General features: G+C 42.6%; 1 protein-coding gene across 20 annotated transcripts in view; it reads right to left on the bottom strand.

The window, feature by feature from the left end:
• Positions 1-18,487, bottom strand: part of ADGRL3 (adhesion G protein-coupled receptor L3) — a 529,795-nt gene that overhangs the window by 42,391 nt on the left and 468,917 nt on the right. For 17 of the 20 annotated variants that reach the window (XM_074905383.1, XM_074905366.1, XM_074905365.1 and 14 more), the window contains 3 exons: positions 16,422-16,488; positions 14,941-15,032; positions 918-944 (listed from right to left, as the gene is read on the bottom strand). In XM_074905383.1, the coding sequence (XP_074761484.1) occupies positions 918-944; positions 14,941-15,032; positions 16,422-16,488 (186 nt within the window). The remainder of the gene's footprint in view (positions 1-917; positions 945-14,940; positions 15,033-16,421; positions 16,489-18,487) is intronic. The other 3 variants (XM_074905371.1, XM_074905378.1, XM_074905379.1) reach the window with 1 other exon arrangement.

Raw genomic sequence — 18,487 nt, 5'->3', positions numbered from 1 at the left:
AAGACCTGGAGATAAAGAGGCTGTGGAGATTACTTTGAATAGCTCCATCCCGTATCCACAATAAAAAAAAGAACAAGCGATGAAAGAGAACATGGGAATGATGCTGCAAGAATGAACACAAAGGACTCTTCACCAGAAGAACAAACTGAAAGTCTACTGCAAAGTTGATTTGTTTCGATTTTGTGCTACTGTGCATTACTTTTTGGTTGCAGGAGAAAAAGCATGGATGCCCAAAGGCATGTAATGTCTAGGCATTTTTGGCTTTCTTCCCAGGTTTTTTTGGTGCGGCTTGTGGGTTTTGTTTTGCTCTTTGTACAGACTTGCTGTTGCTTTTTCATGGTTTTTCTTTTCCATAGTGCAATTTTATGTCAATAAACAAACAAAACCATCCATGTTTTGGTGTAATTGAAAATCAGAGCTCTACAATTAGGGACAATTAGGTACTCTAGTGAGTAAGGAGACAGTCTCCCATACACCAAACACAGATTTGCTTGTACTGCTCCCATTAACTACAACAGAAATCATAGGGATTACCACCCATGCACCTTTCTGAGAATTTACTTCTATATTTATATTATCCTAAAGCACTCTCAGTGACAGAGCACAGTGGATCAGAAGGTTGTTATTGGTATAACAAGTCTGTACTACACAGGAGTAACTTTGGAACATTCACCTTGAATTCAAGTAATGTCCAATCAAAGAATATAAAGCCAATATGGTGACGATTTGTTGGCAATACATATGCAGCACATTTACTCTGCATGTTAGCTGTATGCCTGACTGTTTTCCTGCAGTTTGCTCTTCTGCCTCAAATGCGAATGACAGAAGCTTTAATGATTTTTCAATATTGATCTGACAGCTGGTTCATGAGACCACACTGATAAATGAAATTTATCAGCCATTCAGGTCATTCTTACTTGATGAAGGGTCTGTTATCCTCATAGCTAAAGAATGCGTAGACATAAAGACAAGAACACCAACATTAGAAATACAATGACATAGAGAATATACCTTACTGATGTCCCCCTCCCTTCTCCCACCAGCCATCACCAAAACCAAAGGTGGACTGGCATCAGGTGCTCCTGGTACACACCAGCCAGCCTGGCTCACTGCCCCAGGGAATGAAATACAACCGCAGATGCTGGCTTCATGCACAGAAGCGAGCACCATGAGCTGTGAGCTACAGCTACCCCTCCTGGCTCTGATAACACAACTGTCAATTGACTTTGAAATCTCTTTTTAAAATCATGGGTATTTCTGAAGAAAACATATTTTGAAACTCCAGTGTAGCCACCACAGAAAGCTTTCATGCGTTCAGGTGGCAAAACTTTTCCGTGCCTTCAGCACTCTCTGTCTGTGGTGCTGTAGTGTATTACAGGAGCCTCTTTATTGGCATTTACTTTTTCGCAGTGTAACTCCCAAGTTGCCAACTTATGAGCCAGACTGCAGTGTTATCTTCATTTTTGAGATAACAGCGTTAGGATCTTCTAAAGCCTGGGGTGACAGGAAGTATTGACCTATTTACTTCTATTTCATGGGGAAGAACAAAGAAAGGATTCTGTCGAGCAAGAGTGCAAAGCAGCCTGCTGCAGTGAAGAAGATGCCAAGATGGACCACTCAAAATGAGCTTCTGCCGCTGTGGGACACAAGATTAGTGGCAGCTATTTTCCTAGGGGAGTCCCCTGACCTCCTGGAACAGGCTGTGCGCCTAACTCTGTGTGACGGGTTATGTGCTACGCATAGGGAAGGCAGGCCAGTTCCCAGGCCTCCTTTCCCCCCTAGCATGGAGCTTTTGAACCTGCGATCCCTTGCAGCGGCCACCACGGGTGCCAGAGACGGAGGTTGGCTCAATAAGTTCATCTCATTGCCCCTGCAAATGTAGCCAGTGCTGGTCCATCCTGCTAAGATCTCTTCCGGTCAATACTGACAACCCATCAAGCTATACCCTCTGCTAAACAAACCGCTCCACTTGCAGGTGACCTGCTTCAGCTTGAGTTAGAAAGAAGCTCTGTTAAAGCTGAGAAGCTGAGCGATTTTCAGCAGTAACTTCTGACTGAGAGGGACACTAAGTATGTTCAAGGTGAGGCTTTGTGTTTTCTCCTGAAAATGGCTAAAGCCATGTAGGGACAACTTCTGTATCATTCACATGCACTTGAAGCCACAGAAGGGCATTAACAGGAGCAGGATTTAGTCCTCATGGAAGGAAGGCGGTTTCACACAGTATAATGTGAAAAACATTCCCATTTTCTCCCCACCTCGTCCTTGGCTGAAACAGAAGAGGCAGTGATGCTAAAAGTCCCAGCTTTGCCCTGGCATGGTCACCTGGGGTCTTTGGGAAAGGGAGGGAACAGTCATCAAATGAGGTGGATCTGGCCACGCTCATAACACTTGCACTAACCCTACTCTGAGCAGCAAGATATAAGTAGAGAACACACCATGGGGGACAAGGTAGCTGCCCCCAGGTCAGTAAGAGGTAAGCAGTGCTATCTCAGCTTCAGCATCTACAGCATCCCTGGGCTGTAGCCCTCCCTGCTGCCATTGCCATTCTCACCTAGCCATTGACAGCTCCCTGCAGTGCCGCTCCAGCACTCGACCAGCCCCTTCAGCTTCCCTGACTGCCACCCCTGCAGGGATCCTCCCTGGTCATCATCTGCCACTCTGACAGCTGCTCACCTTAGATCTTGTGCCACATCTGTCAGCTGCATGAGGACATCTGAACTACATCTGAGGAGATCTGAATGCTTAGGGCACTCAAAGGTAGTATCTAACAACATATGGGGAAAGTACAAAGCATATCAGGATCAGGAAGGATGAAGGAAGAAGCAAGAGTAGAGGAGGTGGCTTGATGCAGGGAGCTCAGTCCCTGCTTCCAAGACACAACAAGGAAGCTCAGTTCCTTTGGCTTACCAAAATATAGGCTGAGACAGTTGTGACCTCAGCATCTGCAATGCATCTGGGGAGGTACTAGGAACACAGAAAAGCCATTGGTATTAAAAGACACCCCCTTAGCTGCACCAATGGGATTCTCCACCCCAGTCCAGCTGTGTAGCATGGTGTTGGTCAAATCCCCCTGTTTTTCTTTGCCCTCTCATCTACTCAGCCTGCATGATCACAGGGGCAGGTTCCTGTTGTGCTCATGGTATGTGTAGCACCACAGGATCTGCAGCTCCCCTGCGACGCAATTAAATTAAAAGAAGATGTGAGACAGTCTGGAGCTCCCAGCCCAGCAATGTGGGCAGGAGCAGGGCATGAATTTCTATTACTGTGTTCACAAGCACTCAGGTTTTATAGCAAAGATTTTACTGTTGAAATGTTGCTGGTGATAGCTTATAAAAAGAGAGAATTAGGGAAATTTTTTACTCTGTTGCTGCCATCCAGACCCTTGCGAAGTTTTTCAGTGATCTGTAATAACCTTCCTTCAAGGCATCTGAAGGCTCCATTTCATCTTTGTACAGACAAAACGCAAAACTGGTAAACTTGGATTGCCTTTTATCTTGAGGCTAACGCTTCAAAGCATCTCAGGAGAAAACTGTCAAGAAGACCTGAGAAGTTTGTACCCCATTTCTAATCTGGATGTGCCTAGGACCCACTGCCCAAAGCAAGCAGGTGCCTAAAGAAATGAGATTTTCAAAAACCCCGAACTCCCAAACACTTCAAATCTACAAATAGGACCTGCAGGACTTAAGTCTCTTATATCCCTCATGAAATACTGATCATTCCTTTTCATTTTACCAACTCAAGTGTTTTAAGAAGCTTAACTCTAGTGTAAGCAACTATTTGTGTCTGATAAAAATTACTCCAGAATGTTTTTTTTTTGCCCCTGGTAAAGTCCATGAAACCTATCAGTGCTGCAGTAATACTGTGTCATTATCTGCAATACATAAAAAACACCACTTAGACAAGAGAAAAGGTTGGAAGAGCCTTAGCTCACGGCAAAATGGAGCTGCTAACTGGAAAACTGAGATTATATTCACTAACAGCACAAGCAAATAACAGTCAAAGCAGAAATCATTGGAAAACCTAGCCTAGCACAGCTTGAGACGCTAGATCTAAAGTTCTTTCTCCAGGTTTAGATAAATTCTTCCAATTCCTCACAGTAAGGGATACATCCCATTGAATTTAAACTACGTGACTTTGTTCCCTCCACAGTTAATGGGAGACTGGTACCCCCAAAGAGCAATTTATTCCCTACAAGAACAGGTATTTAGGTAGGTGATGCTTTGCCATTCCCTGAAGAAATACCTTTCTCTACTGACTGCAGAGGAAACCTGAATGATGGCTTAGGTGGGGGCTTCGCTTTCAAATACCTGAAGTTAAAAAGCTCATCTTTAGTGGTTGCATTATTCCTTTAACCTGTAAAATCTTACCTCACCTCCCTTGTGTTTCCTCACAGCCCAGATGATGGATAGTGGATGGTCTACCGATCCATATAAATACCTAATTCATTTTCTAATCTTAAAAAAGCCCTGACTTTACCTTGGGGCAAAGACTTCTTAAGGTTAATTACACATCATGTAAAACTCTTAAAAATCTTATTTAAGTTAGATGTCTTTCAATTTCCCAGAATATTTTATCCTTCAATGATGAGAAAGGATTGTTCATATTCTATATTCCTGTGATATTTTGAGACCAATACTTCTTTAAAAAAGTTACTAAAATTAGCTACTTATATCCTTGTTTAGATGCTTAAGGAATTTCAGAATCAATGCATCCTAAACTAGGAAACCTGTTTTGCACTGCCTATCATTTTAACATGCACCTTTTTGACACAAGGCAACTGAACTACAAAAATATACACTGACAGCCCAATACAGAGGCACAGACAATCTGCAATTTATATTTTATGGTGCAAACCACTTCCATGTATGCAGATTAGCAATATCCTGGATTGGTAAAGCCTTCGTTTTTTTTCAGCAGGAAAAGTAAGGCAAGAATTTACCTTCACACACAGACTGGTCCTAAAATCCTGCTGAACAGTGAAAGCCTGTTATCAAAAAGCAGCTATTCAGCTCTCATTTAAAATGAATAATGTTTGGTCTTTGTACATTTTGAAAAGAGTTTACTTACCTTTTTTTTTTTTTCTTTATATTTAACAAAGTGTGGGTTTTGATACACTTCTAGAGTAAAACTGGGCCTTAAATAAACCCCTTCATAACTAATCAACCTCAGGTATTATCATTTTATTCAACCCTTTACGGTTTAACATTGCCTAACTCGAATTTATCACTCTTTTGACAAGTCAAAGTATCTTCCCATCTCTCCAATGGCAGGAAAAGGCTCAGTAAGCACATGGACTCAGTTCTCGGGCCCCAAAATAACAGTTTGGCTAGCAATCAAAAATGCCAGAGTACACAGAACTTTTAGTAGCTGTTACAGGTGATGAAACCCAAATAAAAATAGATGGATGATGTGCCCCCTCGAAAGCATTTGGAAAGACCCATGGAATTAATTTTAATATTGTGCGAATAAAGCAGAGAGACAGACATTTCCTGCAGGCAAGCATGAGAGACACAAAATAAAGTGTGCTATGGTGTCTCCCCACTGCCTGCCAATATGAGGCAGTAGGCATGTTTTGTTTTATTTTCCCTTTTTTTTTTTTTTTAAATTTCAAGGATTAGAAAAGATTGATTTATTGAACTGCTGAAAATCTACAGGAAGGTGTTGGAAAGTCCAGCACTTCCCTCATAAAGCAAATGGGTTCATCTCTAATTACTGAAGGAGCATCTTCATGGTGAGAAAAATCAATTGCAAGCAATAAAAGAGTGCTTAAAGGATTCTGCCTTCACGTTTCATGACAAAGTTACCACCTTGATGGCATGAAGCCAAATGTCTTCCTAATCGCCTTCCTTAGGCTGCTGGTATTCATCACATGGCTTTTCAAGCCATCATTTCCAAGTCTTATCTTCTGCCTCCTGCACCATCTTTAACAGGAGGTGGCCAGTCCCCTGAAGACATCTGTAACCATCTTGGGGGGTCACCTGGCCTGTCACTACTTCATTTGCAGAAGAAATCCCCGACTTTACATGCCTTGGAGATCTGCGAAGTTTGGGGTCCTACCTCCTGGCATAAGGTAAATTTTATATAGATTGAAAGCCACTTCTGCCTTCCAGCGATAGCTCTGAAAATTTTTTTCAGACAGATGAGGCCAAACCTTCCTTGGCCCTACGTGATGTCCAAGCACAGGATCTGGGGCAACCTATGCCTGATTATTTCTGCCACAGGCAAAGCATCATCCCTTTCCCCCTCAACTCATCTGGGGAAGTCATGGCCTGCTTTCTGAGATTTGTTCTTAATTACTGCAATTGGAAAGAGCAATTTTGTTAAACTCATCTCATTTTCTATAAGCAATAAATTACCCTCAGAATTACTTTCACTGTTTATTTCCTTTCTCCTAACTTCGCAAAGGCATGGCATGATTATTCAAACCACAATGATGTGTAACCACACATCCGATATTGTTTCCACACGATATGGATACATCAAAGCCTTTAGATATATTTGTATTATCCAAATAGCATCGGCAGGGCTAGCTGACAAAATACTTAAAATCTATGGCCTTTTAAAACAATAATCATGATTTATGGGTTCACAGAAAGACCTTAGGTATTTAATATCTTCCAGGACACCCTCCCAAATCGATAACTGCTCATTGATTTTTTTTTTTTAATTCTGAAATTCCCCTGTCACTGGGAAGATTAGTGCTTTACAATCACTATTCAACATTAACGTGCCCATCACAAAAACCATAGATAAACAAGCAAAACCCAAAGCCCAGACAGTTAGATATTAACCAAACCCTTCTTTGAAAAACTCAAACAGCAGCAGATTGCAACAAACAAAATCAGGTGCTGTTATCAACATCACTGGGCAAAAAAGGCACCCAGACAGAAGTGCAATCTCGGATGTTTTTTCAGCACCAGCAGAGTTTCTGTCTCCTAGATGCTCACAAACTCTGCACTCAGGCGAAATATAAATATGCCATATCTTTTCTTGGTAGGAAGCTCGTAAATACTTCATTTTGTGCCAACTCCAAGGGATTTTTCTGGGTTTGGTTTAGGCTGTCTGTTCAAAGTTTACCCATCCAGAGATACAGATGAAGCTATATAGGAGCAGCACTGAGTTACTCAGGGACTAGGAAGCATGGTGCTTTCTTACACAGGATCCAGATAGATGCCAAGTCAACTGCCAGGCTTGTGAAGGCACGGTACTATCTTGAGGCCATATAAAATGCAAAGATTGTAGCCTGAGCTCCTGTACAAGGAAGGTGAGGCAGGCAGTTTCTAATGCCTAGCTCAGTACTCCATGGCTAACATCTAAATTTTGCACAGGCGGAGGTCTTCCAAAGGAGAGAAAAAATTATTATTCATCATTTTCAGAAGTACCCAGATCATTTGGTCATCCTTGCAAAACACTCTTGTCAAGTTTTCTGGTGTCACAGAATGTGCTGCCTGCACGTCCCAAGCACCATTAAAACACACACTTCATTTCATATCCGAGTTTATCCAGACCCAAACACTAGCCTGGGTGCTCTTTTTGTTCCCTAGGATCAGATTATCCTTTCCTGGAGCAGGAATCCAGGGATGATTCCTCTCCAAAAGGCATCCCTGGAGCTGCTGTAATCTGAGCCTGCAGTCCCCAAAAGTCAGTGGAGTCCAGGAATGCTGCATATAGCACAGCTGGCTGGGAAGGAGAGATTTTCAACTCCCTATTCTCGAACAGCCTGCTGAGTTAAGTCTTTCTATATTGTTAGTAGGGCTGTATGAAAATCTTAACAGAAAACTCATTCTTTGGAGGCACTGCTATTTTATTTAACATTGTAAATTACAGGTAATGGCCAGTCAGGATTTTGGGTCATGTTTAACAGAGGTTTACTGTGGCTCCTGTAAACGTTAGCCTTCATTAGCTTGTGTTTCAAACCCCTCATACCTTGTCCTTTCCACCACTCACGCCAAAGTGTGTACCTCCTTGACACTGCATAGGTGCATGCAACCTCCTCTCCCCACTTGCTGCTCCAAAGAAGAAATCTGCAGATTGCCACAGACCCTCAGCCCCTACTTTGTCAGGGAATGCAAATGATGAAGATACAGGATTGGGCCTTCTGCACCCAGAAGCCGTGCTGGGCACACTCCCAAGAGCTGGACCCCTTCATTACACCATATCCTTGCTGTGCACTCCCAAGCAACCACAAACCCAGAAGAAATGAAGGATTAAATTGCTGTTGTTCTGCAAGTTGAGTCCCCCAGGTGAACCCAATGCAATATTCAATTCCAGACCCTTTGGCATCACAAACTATTTCCAAGTGTAGCGTCTTACAATTAAACAAGAAAGATCTGGAAACCAAGAGATGAGTTTAAAGCTCAGTAGAAAAAGATGTCTTCCTACTTTCACTTGTTTCCAATGGCTAGAATAAAGCACAAATTAATCTTCCTTTAGTAAAAGGATACCTGCTACAAATTATTGTTCTGCATAGGTAATGTAAGCTCTTCCTACCAAAGGAGAAGGAATCTTGCATTTTCAAAAGTCTAACTCGGTCCTCACTGCACCAAACCCAGGATGTTTACTTTTCCTGCATTGCAATCAGCTGAGTAAATAAAACTAGACTGGTAAACCTCTGTTCCTGCCAGCACAATACCGCTGTGTTAAATCAAGGATTTAATTTAAACATATCCACAGATGATTTTTGGAAGTTCTATTTAACCTTTGTTTTCAATTTTCTACCTAACTCTGAGGATTTTTTTATGACTTAAGAAAACCCACAGGACTGAAACAACAAGCTAATCTGGGGGCTGGGATTAGTCATGTCTCTTTAAATAAAATACATATGTTGAAGCAAGAAAATGAGCAGATAATCACTTACACCCATACAACATATGGGGAGAGCAGGATACGGCAATGGTTTTTAAAGGAGGCATGGTTTCAAAAGGGCCTTCTCAGTTTTGTGCCTGATGCTTCTCGCCCCTTGCCTCCCCCAGCCTGGGCTGGACTCCCTAAAACAGCCCAGACTGGGCTTTGCAATTTTTTATATAGTAATAATCAACGCTGAGTCTTTGCATTTGGCTCCTACTTTTGGCTTTTATGTTGCACATTCTCAGATTTATTTCTGTAAACCTGTGAGCAAGAGACTCCCACGGAAAAAAAAGAAAAATAAAGGAGTATGGTGTGAGTTTTCTTTCAAGTCAGAAACTTGGGAGAACATAATACTTTTTAATTTATCCATTAAATCAGGGCTGTGTGCCTTCAGCCCCAGACCATTTGAAGCTCCCACAGCAGCCAGCATACTGAGGAGGGCTTGTTTTGGTCATTTGGGGATTGATCTCTGAAGGCAGCAGTGCAGGACATTTCTGCATCATCCCCATTAATGGGATTTCAGGGTGTGTTCTTGTGAACCTGGCACAATAGCTAAAAACATTATCTCCGTCATGTTTGGAATAAATAAATCTTTTCCAGGGAATTTCAGGTTTTGGATATAGTGCTTACTCTGTTGTTGCAGAAGATGGGATGGAAGCAGGTTTCCACAAGAGGGAAGAAAGCTGCAACAAAACTACAGTGATTAATGCCAGGATTAAAACTATCTCAAGGCCCCTAATTAATGCCTCTTTACCAACAAAAGGAGCTCCCAGCTAAGACTCTGGGTCTCCCTGTCTGAAAGAAAGAAAACTAAATTTCCGGGATGACTTTTGGGTGGGTTTCTATTGCACAAATCCAGGACTACAGCCTGCCATGTTCCTCTTTGAATTGGTCCCTGTGAGTTGTGCTTTACAAAAAGCATCCAGGTGGCCTGTGGCACAAGCCAAGCTATACCCTCACTATACCGATAATGAAATAGAATGGGACAAAAAGAGAAGCAAGCTGACAAGGCCCTTTGCCTCCTGACTTCTTTTTAGCGGCTCCACAACTGCAATTGGCAGCTATGGCTGATGCGTCGCCCTTCCAAAGTCAATAAAATAAAATCTTGTTGCCACATACTGCAGCACAGAAGAATGTCAGGAAGTCTGGTCTGGCCGGAGGAAATGCTAACAAACCAACCGCAGCCAGGCAGTGCTGGGGGGAGACGCGACAGGTACCCACGGGAACTTCAAAGGAAAGGTTATGTCTGTAAGGAAGAGAAAGGATCTGGCTCCTGGTTTCTGCTAGGAGTGTGGAGGTTTCACCTTCTCCCCTCCAGCCATTTGGAGATACACTGTGTAACTTCAGATGTGGCAGCTGCTTGGCCCCGTTGAAGAATCCTTTCAATCCGCTTATAGGATTTGCCTTTTGTTAACGAAGTAACTGCTCTCCCCACCCAATTTTTAACCAGTTTTACATGTCAGTAACTAAGACACCCCCCATTTTGCACAATAACAGCATACAGCAAAGACAGGACCTCAGATTTAGGTAGGTATGGTAAAGAGCCATCTGGATTACCATCAGTGTAGCCCTTTTATTTTTCCCTTTACTAATGCCACAATGACTCAAATGAGCAGTATTTAAATGGCTGCAGAACAAGCTCTGTACTGCCACACAACACAAAGGCATTTGGGGAGGAGGTTCCTCTGAAATCCTCCATTTTGCATATAGAATGGGGGTTAAGCATCCGGAAATACGTGGATGGTTTGTCATGCTGCAGCACCTGGCAGAGGCTGGATGAAAACCTGGTGTGAGAGGACCATAAGCAGCCACAGTACATGCCTGACCACCCGGAAAGGAGGTGATGGATGGAAAACTGAAGAACCATGCTGGACTATTCACATATAGATGTATTTTCCTTTGTTAAAGAAGGCTTCCTACAGGAATGTGAAATATAAAAAAGATTCAGCGTACTCCTGTCTATGACAGTCTGAGACATTTCGCACATCTAACATCTACCCGGCACAATGGAAAAGTGCGAAGGAGAGACTTTAGCTGCTCGACTCCAGAAATCACTCCACACGGCAGCAACCTCCGGTAAAACAGCCTCACAGCTGCTCTAAAGTATTCCAGCTGGTAACATGTCCTCGTGAGGAGCCATCTGCTAGCAGGAGTGCATCAATACCGCACTGATACGCCTGTAGTCTCCACTCGCAGGCTATAGATGTGAGCAGCACAGCAGGCTTCTGCCATCTAAAAGCTTGCATAGTCTCTGGCTTGAAAGATCTGTCTTCTTTGCAAGCTCATAAGGGCTGGGGAAATCAACCCTCCGAAATAAAGTGTTCCTGGCTACATTTGTTGACAGTGCATCAGTTCATGTTCACAAGCAATTTCGTGCACCCCTTGCGTGCCACTTACGCTCTCAAATGGGCCATGAGCAAGACAAGTGATGTGGGAGAGCTACCAAAGACTAAACACTGCTCCTCACTGCCCATCTCTGCTCACCTACATTTGCTGAAAAGCTGTGTAAAGATGAAAGAGCAATGGCCACAGTGACCTCGAGTGCCCAGAAACAGCTATTGGAAAAGGCTGGGAAGGAAAATCCCCTCCTGCCCCACGTGTGGGGAGGCACGGACAGAAGCTACATGCAGCAGTCAAGAAGCAGCTGTTTTGGTGTCCTTGTCTGCGTTGCTTCATATTTGAGCTTTTTTCAGATTCACTTCCACTCTGGGTGAATCCTTAAAATTTCTTTTTTAACATACTGAAGGAAGAAGTCAAACTGAACTTTTTCAGAGGTCCTAGGTAAAAGTATGCTGCTTTTGGTGATGGTATGTGTTGTGAAATGGGAGCTAGTCTGCCCTCCTGGCATCAGTGGCAATCACAGAAACTTTTACAGCTCCAAACAACATATCCCACATACATGCCTCAAAAGCAGGACTAGAGCATGAACTGCACTGTCTCAGGAGCTGAACCTACTGAATAGACTTAGTAACAACCTGCTATACAGGGAGGATGCTCTTGGCACAGGGAGAAGGACCCACATATAGCTACCCTACTTCCCTATTTAAAGTGCTGGGCTATGCTGGAAAAGTTCATGTGGTTAAAAAATAAACCAGCTCTATTGTCATCAAATCTCTTGCTGGGTAACCCCTGGGAAACCAGTGGTCCACCGCGGGAATGTCAGATTCTCCCATGCTGGCATAATAATACAGGGACTGTTCCTGAAGGTTAGGGAAGTTTATTTTTACAACTTTGCACAGTGCCTACAAATCTTCCAGCCACACAGCATCTGGTTCAGGCACTGCCCTTTGAATGGCTTTTCTGTTGGTGCAGTAATTAAAGGTATCCCAGGTGACACCTGATACCTTATCAAGTTCATTAATTTAAGTGGAGTTATTTGGCTCTCTATTTTCTATACTTCATAATGTATTTCTAACCTTTAAAGTGACATAGGCAAGCACCAGATTGCAGGGGTGCTTATTAACAGCCTATTAAAATATTTTATGGCCTTTATTTTTATGTTGCCATAGGGAATCAAGTATTTTGCTGTTGTTGAACAGGCTCAGGATTTATGTTGCGAGAGCTTCACCACAGCCTAACACTGAGCAGTGCTAGGAAATGAACTGGGAGAACAAACTCCCATTCAGCTCCCTGTGTGCCGTAAAGCTGTCATACACAGATGGCAGCAAGGGGCCCTCCAATGCAGGCCCTCAGTTTGGTTTGTTTTTTTTAAATATAAACCTGTAAGATAAGATGCAAGGCTCTGAGACCATGCCGAGAGCCAGAAAAGTCAGTGCGTGTCTTGAGAAACAGATTGGGTGTATTTTCACCAGTTGTATAGACTACAGAGGAAAGCTCAGAAAGGATCTTCCTGGCCATCTATGAAATAACATGGTCTGTGCTTTTTATTCCAGAGCTGTTTTATCACATCCACATTTTGCAACCGAGTTAGAGCCGATGACTTTGGAAGAAGACCATGATCTTACCTAGAAGATGACTACAATTTTACCTAGAAGATGACCATGATCTTACCTAAAAGTTTTCCAGAGATTGCAGGCCCCTCACATCCCTAGGAAGTTCCCTCAAAGGTGAATTCTCTTCTTTGTTAAAAATCTGCACCTTCTAACTCAAGCATATCCAATATTAGGACAACACATGCCTTGGATTTAGAGGCTTAAATTTGTCCTGCTTAGGTATTCAGAAATTACAGTCAAGTCTCTTCTGAAATTTTGGTTTTGATAAACTTCCTAGGGTGAGCTTGGGGTCTTCTTGAGTGTATATTTTGTTTCTCTTATCTTTTCAAGCATAAAAAGTAATTTGTAATGAAGCAACACATTTGGAAGGGTATCTGCAACATACTTAAAAGTATTTTAATGGCTTGTGTTTTCAAAACGTTTTAAAGAAGTCAGATCAGGAATAGACACTCATCTGCCAAAGAATCTTATAAAATATTTTACAATGACATAATAATTGACATAACTGGTTGTATAAATTCCTGGCATTTTAAACAAAGATACTAGAGATTAGCACAAGCAAGATTATTCAGTAGGCAATTATTATTTCTGCTTTAATTATAAGGGCTTTGTTGGTTTTTTTTCCCCCAGTTTTTAATTTAAATGTCACACTGCAAAGCTTTCTAGACAGATTTTGTGTGGGTAACCTTAGAAAGACTGTTCTCAGTGAGCAATCCCATAGCACTAATGCATGATGAGTAGTCATATTAATAAGTGTTATTAAATGTACCATTCCATTAACACCTCATCCAAGATTGAAGGAAAGACTATTACGCTGGGATCAGTCCTGGTCATCCAGGAGCGACTGCTCCTCCAATTTCATTTTATAGCTAAGCGACGGCAGGAGATACAGAGGCACACTGCAGAGCAGCCTGCCCACAACCCGGGCAGGGACAGACACGGCAAACAAGAACCCTGGGTGCCTGAGCTCACTGGAGTCTCCTGCACTTGTACAGGCTCCAGTCCCCTTTCCTCAGAACCCCCAAAGAAGCAGCTGTGCCTAAGAAACTAAAATTTCATCCAAAGGACCATGCCAGGTCATGGCATGCCAGTGGCACTGCAAGCCTTGTCTGCCTGGGAAGTTTAAGAGGGTACACTGATGTAGTTTAAATTAAAGCTGCATCTGTAAGAGCAGCTCAGTGGTAAGAACAATAACCTCGCTGAGAACTGTCTTGTAACTATGCAATTCAGTCATCTCCTAATGAGCTCCCCTCATGCCTCTTCCCCTGCTCCCACTATGTAAGAAGGGAGAACCTACTTCTAGCTGTGTTGCACAATGCTCTCCTTTCCTGGGCCGGTAATACAGCACTGACTCCCAACAGTTTCCTTCTCCTGAAGTTCATTAGATGGTTTTATTAATTAGCAGGCTCCCCATCTTATCACGTGCTGCACCTGAAATCCCACCTCTCTTTTTGAAGCATGTAATTAAAGCCAGAGGTACTTGAATAAACAGGCACTGACGGAGACTAATATTCTATCAATACAATGAAACAGCTTGCTAGGCAGCAAGATGCCCAGGCTCAGACGCTAACAGAGTCCAAGGGCAAAACATGCCTTGGCTGGCAAGCACATCCTCTGATGTGGGCACCTCCAAGTAAACCCCCAGTAACTTTGCTAAAACTAATCAGATTCTGGGGAGAATTTGGGTCATTAAATCTGTCAAGGGCCAAAACAAACAGAAAAGAAGTAAGGCTGTCACCCCTGGAGCACAAAGAAATAGTAATGATCAACAATTTCAACACCTTCCCTGAAGAGACTGCAATAATTAGCTGGTAATTATCAGGCATGATTTCCTTTTGCATAGAGGGACTAGGAGGTTACCTGCTTCAAGGACAGCAAATGGAACTTTGCTTCCTTCATGCATTGCATGGAAAATGCCACCACTGGCAGCCAAATCCCAGTAAAGACAGTGCTTCATCATCAGCCAGTTGTTGGTACTAATTAGAAACCAATCTGCAGTGCCATAACCCAGCATACTGCCCGTGGTTACCACTGCTGCCAGCAGAGTTTGTTCCCCTGTAAGCTCCTCAGAGGGGAACAGGGGCATAAACAGCAAAAGACAGAAAGAGGCAGAGAGAAAGAAAAAAACCCAACCACTTACTTGATATTGTCAAGACATCCAGATTCGGGTTTCAGTATGGCAGTATGATGAAACATTTTATAGAGAGCGATCCCAAGGAAGATGACATTAAGCTGCAAGGGGTGGGGGGGGGGGAGAGGAAAAAAAAAAGGGATTACATGACATGGCACAACATGATGGGGAGAAAGTCAGCTGCTTCTCTGTAACAAATGAGTTGCTGTAGGAAATGAGGTCTCACATTTTAGAGTGAGTGAATCACAGAAAACTGCCAAGCATGTTATAAGGTGAGCTGGCCTGTAGACTGCAGGACTGGTGATGTCACGGCATTACCAAAGCCATGGCACTGCATATGTTACTGCTACGGGGCTGGCTCCAACATCAGCTGTAGTGTTTCAAATGATGCTATGGAAAATTAAATTATATTTTCTATAACAGCTCTTATGTGTCTGAGAGGTGTACAGTTGTGAAAAGTCATTCCAAGCGTCTTGCTTAGCTGGCCACATTGTAATGAAGCAAAAAAGCATCCTTTCCTGTGAATATATATTTTAAATACATTGTAATGGAAAGATAGGCTGGGAAACCACAACTGCTGAAGATGCTTAGCACAATGAAAAGCTGAAAAATTATAAGGAAAAAGAGTTCAATTTGTGCTGTAAAAGATGTGATGGTGTTTTAATGCCTCAGTGTTAACAAGTTCCTGGAAAGGAGTTCCCCCAAAAGCCCAGGCCAGGGTTTGAGACATAATCAAAAAGGGAAGATATCTTCCTTATGAATGAATTGCTTAAGGGGAAAAAACCTAACAGTTGTAGCTGGTGACACAGTCCCCTCATAAGCAGGAGAAGCAGAAGAAGCAGGGACAATGTCTGCATTGATGTGAGAGGGCCTGGTTTGCTGTGTTAGCCAAACTGTAGTCTATTCAAAACAAAGGATGGTTTATTTAAGCCATATTGTAGCGATTAAAATATAAGAAAACTCCAGCTGCCTCTAAAGTTGGGTTCTCTACCTTGCTGCTGTGTTAGCTGATACACTGGCAATGTACTAAACATGAAGTCACATAAGCTTCAACTTCTGCCAGGGAGGAAAATCCCCCATCAAACCTCCCTTCCAGTTTGGACTTCTTTTCATTCCCCCCATCACAGACTGCCCTTTTTTACATGATCGATGCAAAGCTTTGGTATTCAAAAGGAGGGGGGGGGGGGGGGAGGGGATGAGGGGAGGGTAGTGAATGGCATCAAAATAGAGTTTGGCACATCTAAATGTCCAATGATAGAAACCAAACTCAGCAAGGACCCGCTCCAAAGATCCCTGGCCTGTTTTGATCAAGTATTTTGCAATGCCAAGAGCCTCTCGTAATAAGCTTCTAATTGCTTGTGCCAGGTGGGGTCAAAGAAGAACATGCCTTTCTCAAATTAATCTGTGTAAATTAAAGATAAAGAGTAAAGGAACAGCAAAAGTTTTATTTCCTGACCTGAGAGATGGAGTAGTTAATTAGGAGTTCTTACCATAATTATCAAGGTCGCTGGTCCTATAAAGCTCCAAATGAAGTAGGTGTCAAGTCGGAGCCAACATCTGTAATGAAACACAGGGGAGAGAAGGCATTCAAGGACTGCACCCAGGACATACATCAAGAGTGAGCGAGTGACAGAGAAGAATGTGAGCTGCAAAACACGCCGGTGGGAGACAGGAAATATTACATTGCTTGTTCATTTAAATGCTGAATTATGTGCCCAATTTCTGACAGCGCTATTGATGGAGTAAGATAATTACCTCTGGAGGAAGCAGGGAGAAAATGGCACAAGGCCTAGTTGCTAAGGCTTTCTGCATCTGTCAGAAAAAAAACACCTTAAAACAGTGGGGTTTTTTAAGGAAGGGGTCCGATGAGCATCCATGGAGCTTCTTCTTTGCTTTAAGCTCCTCTTGCCTCTCCAGCTCTGACGCAATGCAAGCTGTCTGTCAGCTGTCAAGCAAGATGACATTTCTCCGACAAGCAGATCAGAGTAAATTTGGTGCAAATAGGAAGCATGACTTGGATAACAGAAGGCTGAGGTTTAATTAGGTTCAGCAACTTCCTCTTTAGAGCATTTTATTTCTCTGAACCTCCGGAGTGTTTTGTTTCCACTAATGTTTCGAGGTTGCATATGGTCTGTGCTATCACATGAAGTTGATTCATGGCTTAAAACTAAATTATTAATCGTTTAATTTCAACCGCATTTAATACTCCCCACATTTTTTAAGGCCCCTGGGAAATTACATTTCCATTCCTAGTTCATTCCAGGCGACAGGAAGATAAAATGGAAGTGACTGGTTACAAGACAGACGAATATAAATTCCAAGGAAGTTTTGCAAGATGTTTAAAATAATAGTATCTTGTCGTGTTTGCAACACTGCAAATCACAGTTCCATTTATACATAGAGGACTAAGAAAGCATAAAACCACTCTATTAAACATCCGATGGAGTTTCATAATTAGGCAAGTGACAGGAACTGTACATATGAATTTATCATGGTGGAAGAGATAGCAGTTCTCACAAATGACAGCTCTAGTGCACGTGCTGAATGTTTTTTCCCTTCCAATGGACTTTGCAATAGGCAGAAAGGTCTGTGCCAGCAGCCCCACGGAGATCAGCAGGAGCCACCTGCCGAGAGAATAAAACATGCCCTGAACCTCTACAACTGGGAGAAGCCAAGATATGAATAAATTCAAAGATGTAGAGAAAGCTTCTCAGTTCCCTCCCTGACCATATAAATTTCAGGTCTTGACAGTGTTGAAGATGTTTTGATATACATATGGTCGTAACACTATTTGTCACAAATTAAAATACTGTCACTTCCGTGACCGTCACTCCTGAACTGCCTTTGCAGCTGTTCATCCAGAATCTTCATGTGACAGCATCAAAATCTTAATGTGTGAGACGCAAACAGAGACTTTCAGAGCGATTGTGAGGAAATCTTGTTTCCTCTGTGGCTGCAGAAGTTCAAGGTGATTTAGATGCAGCTGGTAATGGAACAACACGAGTGACTAGAGACTATTTGAGTCTCATTTCCTATAGGAACGGTTTTATGTGATCATGACATCTGTGTATCACCCATAATAACATCTAAAATGTTGTCCAATTGCAACTAGATTTGACAGAGGAATAGAGGTTTCAAGGATAATGAAGTTCCTGTAAAAAGTCCTCTCCCCCATCCCTGAAAAAAGATGTCTGCATAGCAGCAGCTCACACATTACACGGCATTTCAGACTTTATATCTACCACATCCCATAGGAAAAGAGTATAACTAGAGCTTATGCCTCAGCTGCCACATATAAATCAGGGAATATTCAGCCCCACAACTTTTTTCTACTGATAATAAGAGTGACGGTGCGTGGGAGAGGACTGAGAGGGTTGTTTGCTTTTTGTTTTTTTTTGGTTTTTTTTTTAAATTAAAATATTTTGAACTTTTTGTCAGTTTAACATTTAAAATGTTCCCCAGCCCCTGCTGCACAGGAGTCAGGAGAACAGTGTATTTTCATTGCCAAGCAACTTGGTTTTTCTTCAGCACAAAGAGTGAAATGGCTCTTGGAAAG

The sequence above is a fragment of the Athene noctua genome, chromosome 4 (assembly GCF_965140245.1).
Source record: "Athene noctua chromosome 4, bAthNoc1.hap1.1, whole genome shotgun sequence".
NCBI classification, from domain to species: Eukaryota; Metazoa; Chordata; class Aves; order Strigiformes; family Strigidae; genus Athene; species Athene noctua.
The sequence above is the reverse complement of the archived record's forward strand: the minus strand, read 5'-3'. Positions and strand labels throughout refer to the sequence as shown.